This window comes from Populus euphratica, unplaced genomic scaffold (genome assembly GCF_000495115.2).
Source record: "Populus euphratica unplaced genomic scaffold, PopEup_1.0 scaffold2750.1, whole genome shotgun sequence".
NCBI lineage: Eukaryota > Viridiplantae > Streptophyta > Magnoliopsida > Malpighiales > Salicaceae > Populus > Populus euphratica.
In genome coordinates this window covers 9,495-18,291 of record NW_011502606.1, presented here as the reverse complement: position 1 = coordinate 18,291, position 8,797 = coordinate 9,495, and the positions used below count along the sequence as shown (strand labels likewise).

General features: G+C 36.7%; 1 protein-coding gene across 1 annotated transcript; it reads right to left on the bottom strand.

The window, feature by feature from the left end:
- Positions 1-555: 555 nt before the first annotated feature.
- LOC105119332 (pleiotropic drug resistance protein 3-like) lies at positions 556-8,047 on the bottom strand. The gene is given in 21 exon segments (XM_011017459.1): positions 556-649; positions 738-965; positions 1,160-1,293; positions 1,472-1,555; positions 1,625-1,750; positions 2,155-2,228; positions 2,313-2,444; positions 3,634-3,787; positions 3,872-3,975; positions 4,054-4,214; positions 4,323-4,636; positions 4,736-5,017; positions 5,113-5,414; positions 5,525-5,615; positions 5,722-5,775; positions 5,847-5,923; positions 6,008-6,179; positions 6,569-6,653; positions 6,871-6,956; positions 7,138-7,261; positions 7,610-8,047. Coding segments are annotated over 21 exon segments (3,183 nt in total). The 5' UTR covers positions 7,933-8,047; the 3' UTR covers positions 556-573.
- Positions 8,048-8,797: the final 750 nt, after the last annotated feature.

The following is an 8,797-nucleotide window of genomic DNA, read 5'->3' as shown; positions in this document are numbered from 1 at the left end:
CAAATATCACTTCATCAGGCAATTGCTCGACGATGAACAACTGTTACTTGAAAAGATCTGTGGAAGCAAGAATCCAGCCGACATGTTAACCAAAGGAGTTACTCTCGATAAACTGAAGCTGTGTAAAGCTTCAGTGGGTTTTGAAGATTAAAAGACAAATCTAACACCATTTGTGTCCAAGTGGGAGATTGTTATATGTGTGGACACAAATGGACGGTGGCAGCCATGGTAGGTGGCAGCCATGTTTGGTGGCAGCCATGGTTGGTGGCAGCCATGGTTGAAGTCATAGTCAAATGGTAGGTGCCTAACTTGCCCACCATTGTTGAACAATCATCTCCCTCCTCAGCTATAAATAGAAGGTGTATTGATAGATGAGATAAAAAAACACGAGATAGAGAGAAACACAGGGAGAGAGCTAAGGGTGAGAGTTGAGTTGAGTTGAGAAGTTTACTCCTCCTCCTTGTTTTGTTGTTTGTATTGCTTTTGAGCTTGATTAATACAAACCAGTAGCTCCATGGAGTAGGCAAGTTGCCGAACCACGTAAATTTGTGTGTGTTTGAATGTTTGGATCTCCTAACAGTTTAAGCCCAGGAATACTACAGCAATGTACATCGATCCAAGTATGTTGACCAAGTCTTGCTCGTTGTTTCTACAAGAACAAAGGAAAGGCATTTCATCAGTTCTTAAGAAATTGATGCTGCTTTTCTGATTTAAGTTGAAGTGATAGATGAGCTAACATTTCCTTTCCCTTCTGCCAAAAGACTATTCCAAACAACAGCGATGCAACGATAATGACGATGAATCGTGACAAGTTGTACTCAGGACTTCTCCAAAAGGACAAGTGTTGCTTCCATAAGCATGCTGTAAACTGCTCCCATATACTCTGTGGAAAAGGAGTGGAAAACTGCAGGTCTCTTGAACCTGGAGGAGGTTTATTCAACTGTCGGACCAACTCAGTCGTCTCCCTATGATCAAAGAGTAATATGAAGTTTATGATTAATACAGAGAATGCAATTGAAGTTATGATTATTTTATAAGCCATCTAGCTAACAGCACGACGGGTGCATATCATGTCAAAAAATCCGGGAAACGAATTGTGCTATAAAACATTTCCATGAAGTTTTGCTTTGCTGGAAATGGATATGAAATATATACTTACTGGTACAGAGGAGACTCCTTATAAAGTTTTGCGAAATCTAAGTCAAGTTCTGATTCCATCGATGCAGAAGTAACCTCCAACATCCATGTTGCTGGATTGTAGTTATCTTTGATCTTTGGCACACCTGAAATACCCTGTCCAGTAGTGAAGACATGTAAATAAGTTATTGGTATCGAATTCACACTCAGGACGATGCCTGACAAGTCTAATAGTAAGGGTAAGAAAAATCGTTGATAAAAATGATGGTTGTTAATTACAACTAGGGTTTCATTTGCTTATAAAGAAGTTCAGTGCTTGTACTGGTGACCATACCTCGAAATACTCGATAAGCTTACATGAATGGTGACCGAGCATTCCTGAATACATAAAAGTTTTCGGTTGACAATGCACAAGGCTCTAAGCCTTCATAGAATAAGCCCGAGCCTTAAGCCCACTACACCCAAAAAGAATAGTAACTCAACCAACAGCACGGCCATCAACCGAAGCACTGTGGACATTCCGGCTGACCCACGTCCGACGATCGGCGAGCCATTTCAGCTGAAGAAATGCCCGAATATTTGAATGGACGAGGTTGGCCCTGGCCTCTGGCATCTGTCTAATTTTGGCTTGCAGCAATCACTAGAGGTTAGAGGGAATGTGCTGTTTTGAAAAAAAATGCAATCAGGTGTAAGCTCCAGATACATTTGAGGTGAAAATGCATCTGCCATCTGGTTGGCTTTCATGCGTGCATCCTTAGAATGAAGGTGACAGCAGCAGCCACCTTGCTCACATTGAAAGAATTGACAAGATGTACAACACAAAGATAAAGTGCAAACAATGCTTCGCAATTTGAAATGAAAGGGCAAAGGGGAGTTTGGTGAGTCCGTTCGTGTGGTAACAGACTCTTATAATTATTTCATTTCCTGTGCAGAAGTACTACATAATAGATATATCATTGAAATCTACTGAGGATCACACTCTTATAATTATTATATTTGAACTGTGGTTAAACTTACTGGGGGTGTGTCAACAAAATACCGCACGTCCTTAAATGTCATCGTTAGGGGCACAAATGGCAGAACCATCATCTCTGTATAACCAACAGCGTAATACTTGTTGCATGAGTTTTTGATCATGTTGAAGTTGGAGTTAACAATAGTTCCGTTTATCTTACCTGTTTTTCTTGTTTCTGCGTTATGAGCTGGGATTGATTCATTGTCTGGTTGCCTACTCCACTCCTGATCTTCTCTTCCTTGGAGTTGAGAGAGCCTCTTTTTTGAAATAATAGCTCTGGACATCTTCGGTGCTGTGTAAAGGTAAGCTATTGTCAGTTATTATTTAAATTTTCTTTTCCATTTTTTCATACTAGTTTACTCGCCGCAGCATTTAAAAAAATTATCAAAGTTATTCTAAAAAAAAATATCAAAAGTATAGGAATTTATTGACATTGAAGTTAAATTCAATCTAGCAAGTCAAACTTAAAAATTCTCAGCCAAGAGGCCGGAGTTTTTGTTAAGGTTAAATTTTTTATTAAATTATATAATAATTATTTTAACCTTATTTAAATAATTTTAAAAAATAAAAAATAATGATAACTTTTTTAACATTCAAACATGATATATTAAATTAATTTTAATTAATTTATATTAATTTTTTTAAACTTGTAACTTGAGTTGTTGTTTTTAATGGATTAATAATATTTTTTTTATTTTAAATATATGATAAAAAAAAGTAAAAAGTAATTTAATATTAAAAATAAAATTAAAAAAATAAAACAATTAATTAAGAAATTGTTTTAAAAATAAAAATACAAAAGTAGGCAAGACACGAATGCCTAAATGGGCTAGCAAGTCAGGGAATTAAAAAAAATTAAATGTGTGGAACCGGGTGAGACTTGTGCTTTGAGGCCTTTTTTTTTTTTTTAATGAAGAATCCAGCTATTATTTTTATGATTGGAAATTACGAGATAGGGTTTTAAGGGTTAAAATTTTATTTTTTATTGATTTTCATTCAAAAAATTTTAATAAATACCATAAAAAGTTTTTTATATCATCTAGAAAACAATATCTAAAGAATCAAAATGGTGCTTGATCTTTTTCTTAGACATGTTTATAAAAAAACACATCATGTTAAACTTTTCTTATCAAATAAAATTTATTAACATTAAATTTGATAATTTTTATTGTATTTATCACGAAAACCAACCATTTTTATCTTTTACAATTTTCAGATAATGTTCTTTCTATTTTCTCTAAATCAAAAAATATAAAATAAATGAAATGAATTTTTGAATCAAAATAAATATTACTATGAATTAGGGGTGAACCATATATTTTCTTAATTTTATATAATTAGACCATAAAAGATACAATAGAAAGGAAAAAAATGAAAATTTAAGTATATGATAAAAAAAAAATCTGGGCAGAGGTTCACAGCTAACAGTGGCCGCCCTTCTATTTTTTAGTCTTCGTTAAAATTGTTCGAGAATGACTTACGTTTCAAGTAAGTTAAGGCTAAGATGAAGCCAAGATCAAAAAGTATTGTGAATCCAAACAAAGCCCCTAGTGATATCCAATAGAAATAGCCTTCGAAGTTCAAACCATGGCTGGTCAGGACACCATTTCCTATGGTGGTGTTTCCATTTAACATCTGTGATCGAAAATGAACTCAAGTTATGAAGGTTTTCGTGTCAATTTAGCAAGGAACCAACAATAGGGCACTTTTAGGGCTCACCTTTTTCCATCTTGGAGCAAGGAATTCGTTTAGGGTTATGCCAATTTCCCCATATGTCATGGGAAAAATCCAGAATCCCCACCTCAACCAAGGCGGCAAAGAGGCTGCAAGAACCAAACTTTAGTTAGTCTACCTGTCCTCCTTTTGTATTAAAGCAAAAGGAAATTATGAACTCAGCTTACGCCGTGGAAGAATGAAGCCTCCAAACAAGAACATTAGAACTAAGATTACCAAACCAACTGTTGTTGCAAGTACCATCGTTTGGAAAATTGAGGCAATGAATCGACACATCGATGTTGAGGCTAGATGGAGAGCGAATAGCAGAAGAAACTGGCAAAGAAACCTTGATCCCACAGGTTGAACAGGAATTATATATAACGTAGACTGAAAAGAAAGCTTTTTCTATGAAGACTATAATTCTTAGTTTTGGTGGTATAACACGCGACCTTACCTCGTCACTTCAAGGCTATACCCTATAACATAGTAAGTTATGCCTGTCCAGAGTATAGAATCAAGAAGTGAAAATGGAATCTTTAGTATACAGGCTGGAATGGCATAAGCCCATGCTGGATATAGGTAGAATGATCTTTGTTTTTGAACTGCAGGAAGTCTAATAACAGTCAAGGACAACTCTGCAACTCCATTAGTAAAAAGCCTGATCAGTGCATAGTACATAGAGCCCATCAGATAGTTTGCACTCATCAAGTCCACTTCCGTCCTGGTGCGTACAAATACTGACATTGTTATAAACGCAGTGAAGATGAGCTGTTGGGAGAAGGGGAATTTGAAATGTGTTAGTTGTAAGTAAATGATAGTTCATCTATGGAAACAGTGCGCGATCTAGCCATTTGAGTGAATCCTAACCTGTGCAGTTTTGAAAACGTAAACAAAAGTGTTCCTTTTCATAAGAAGCAGCTCTCTAGCCATGCAAGCTTTGAATAATTCCCATTTTCTTGAGGAGTAAATGCTAAATGACAAGGCACTCTTAGGACAGCAGGATTTATCGTATGGTTTTGCGAGCTCTTCAGCTAGTGTCTGTCCAAGATTACTTGCTTTGAACATTTCAATGAACTGATTAACTGAAACATACTGGTAAGGAATGTCAGCGTGGCACCAGTATTATGCTTGATCCTTCTTTGAGATTACCTGTGAATTGTTGATTGATAAAATTAAGACGTAAAAAGAAGACGGAATTTAGGAGCAGTGCAAGAAATAAGGAGAATTAAAGCCGCTTCCCGCACCTCCTGAAGGAAGTCCGCAGCACCTTTTCTTTGTGGACATTTGAAACCACAATCTTCAAAAAACTGGACTGCATGACTGCAAGGACCATGGTAGACAATCTTACCCTCAGCCATCAATATTACATCATCAAATAGATTAAAGGTTTCAGGTGCTGGCTGAAGAAGTGAAATTAGTGCGGTTGAATCTGTGATATGCACCAGTTGCTGAAGACAGGTAACTATCTGAAAGGTTGTGGAGCTGTCTAGCCCAGTTGATATTTCATCCATAAATAAAGCTTTTGTGGGACCAACAATCATCTCTCCTGGAAGATGAAATTTTGCATTATAAGCTTGTGTCAAGGATGATAAGAGGCCCCCTCACTCCCACTCCGTGCCAGCAAAAGAGGGGAGGAAGAAAATAACTTTATTTTACCTGTTGTTAGCCTTTTCTTTTGACCACCTGAAATCCCTCTTCTCAATGCACTACCGACAACTATATCTGCACAAATATCCAGTCCAAGAATCTAATAGGCCAAAATGTTGAAGTTTCTTTGTCAATATAGACACAAATACCAAGCGTGAAATATTGTCATCAACTACGTTACTCTAGCCGTGCTTAATACTAACTACCTTTAAAACATATTCTGTCTGGAGATTTCTTCTTTGTCCTTCAGCTGAGATTGCCTGCAAGAATCCTGCTCTCTAAACACTGACTAAATGGCTGACGAAAATTATCAAATCTAAATTTGACTCACCTTCATGTAGGTGTCTACATCTGGATCAGGGACAATTCCTGCTTCCTTTTCCCTTCTGCTTACCTCCAGCATTATATCTACAAGCCAGGAAAGTGAGTGGAGTCTTAACTAATACTTGTGGAATGATGCAATTATACTGAGAACAGATACGACAAGATAACAAAGAAAATTCCCTGCTCTGCTTCCAACACCCTGGCAGTGTGCCGAGAAGTCAATAGTTTCCCTGACAGTCATCTCAGGCATGTGCAGGTCATATGGACTTACGTAGGCTGATGTTTTTTGAGGAACAAACTCATCAAGCTTGTAACCGTTATAAGATATTTCCCCTTCAACCTGTAATAAAGAATAGAAAAGGGATTTTGTGACAACTGTAATAATGGAGTTGTTTCGTGCCTGTGGAATGTAAAAAAAGACTAATATCTGGCTTCTGCATCAAGGATAATGGAAATGCATCATCTGTTTTTGCAGTCCTTTCGTTTTTTCGTGGTGTGTTCAAACACGCTTTGTTTTGGTGATTTTAAGCTGGTTCTTGGAAAAAGGATTCTGAAGTTTTCCCCATAGGCTTCATGGAGTTCACTGGAATTCCCATGTATTTACATATCATATGAGACTCAAAGGGTGCCAAATTAACACAAAACAAGCTTCAAACTGCCTTAACAATATTGAAGCTCAGCATTTCACCTTCTCAAATCTCATCGTATTCAGCATTCTTAAATACTAACCTCAAGGGATTGATCTAGTCTTCCTGAAAGAGCCAATAATAAGTTGGTTTTCCCACAGCCTGGCGGACCAAGAAGAAGAGTAAGCCTGCATATACGATGTCTTCCATCAATGACAATCTCAGACATTCTACTTGGATCAGTATGTTTCTTTCAAAGTGTGCGCGCGCGCGCATGTATTCCATTTAAAATTCTTAACCGACTTACTTTGCCAAAAAAAAAAAGTTGCAGTTCTAATTAATCTGAATTTAATCTTATATTTAGCTGTCTTTTTTAAATACTCTATAAACATTGATTTGCGTTACCTTGATGGTTTAATGATGCCAGAAACATCCTTAAGGATGCTTATCTTGGTTTCTCGTGGCTTGCTTCTCGCTATCTTTCTGAAACCCTGTTCATGGCATGGCTTGTTAATCCTGTTGGAGATAATTTATGCTTATTTTATCTTAAAAATCAAGTACGGGTCCTGGACTCGTCAGAATTTTTTTCCGTCCTACAATGATGACCCTTTCTGAACAGTTAAGAGACGGCCTAGAATGTCAAACAATAGACTAACAGAAAAGCCAACTTACAGACAAGAAGCTCGCTATGGAGTTCCATAGCGTCGGGAGAGGCTTTCCCTGAACTACCTCACATTCTGCTTCCACAGATAAATTCTTGTACCTCACCTCCACAGTATGTAACTTCATGCCCACTCTATAAGAAAGTCTTTTGTTAGTTTTAGCAACATAATTGAAACTCCACCCGCAGACGGGAGCTACTTGCACTTGTCCATACATAACTGTAAACACAGATTGAATCTGAATTGCAAAAATCTCCTATTGGTTCTCTATTTGCTAAATTTAGGAATAGGACTGATCCAAATAAATAACTGTGACTCGAAGTCAGGAAATCTGGTCCACGTTGCTATTTCCCTGACTGCAGGGGTGAATACATTCTACGGAATATATTCGAATAAATATCTGTCGGAAGTACAGACAGTCAATAACATTAAAGATTTTGATATCAAACGTTTCATGTCCTAAGAACGTGAGGCAAACCTACCTGTCTATCCTTTCTCTGAGATTCTGTAGCAACCTGAGATTATCATTTTCAATGTGGTTTATCAGCTTCTCGATGAAGAGATGTCTTTCTGCTGCCCCGAGCTTAGTAACATCAGTTACTTTCTTCCCTTCGCCATCTTTCGCATTGCTTGCTTCAAACAGTGAGGTCTTGATCCTTTTAAAGGTTGGCAATCTCTCAATCGCAGCCCACTGCAAATGAACTCCCTCATCCTCCTCTGCACTGGAATCTGCATCCATATCTAGACCTATCGTGCCACGTCGAAATGATGACTGAGCATTTCTTCCTATAGTTGCTAGCTCCATTATTTTCAATTGCTATGCTAGTTTTTCTGCTCCTACAGCCCCTTCAGTGGCTCGTTTATGTAGCTCTTAAAAGTTGTTGTGAGTAGCAATTTTGGTGTCTGAGAAAAAATTCAGTGTGAACTGCATTGATATTTCTTGAAAGGAAGTTGGTTGGAGATTCATCGGCAAAGCACGTGCACCATCGAATGACTCGACAGTGACGGAATGGAAACAACATAAAAGGACAGCAAATAATAGGTCTCCAATATATTTTTAGGACATTTAACGTAATAATATTTTATTACGGGATATTTTTTTCCTATTTAGATCTGTTATTTTAATAGGTTTATATCTTTTTAAATAATCAAATTTTTTAAGATAGAAAAATCAAAATCCTGAAATAAAAAGAATATTGAAACTAAAAAATCCTAAAAAAGGGGGAAAATAATAAATTTGGCTCACATAACATCTTTGAATCATAACTTGAATGTTTTTGAAAGCTCAGCTAGTTGCGAATAGCCAGCCCCCTTCTAGAACTGAGCTTGTAAAATTATCTAGCAAGATAGGATCAAAAGCTTTGGGCTTTACCTGTTAGGCTATTCGTTTGGTACATTAAGGATGTTTTTTCTTGAGGTTAGTGTTGTCTAAAAAAGCACAGTAAACTTAATGCATGATCTACCAGTAAAAAAAACACACCAACTATTTAGAACTATCAGCGTCAAGCAACTTATTGCGAGGTTAGACGTTAAGCTATTAAAAAGTTCGTGTTCATTATGTCCACAGGAACAGTTTGCTGCTTTTGTAACCTTTTTGTTTTTTTTCGCTTAGTGATCTAGTGATATATATATATATATATATATATATATATATATATATATATATATAT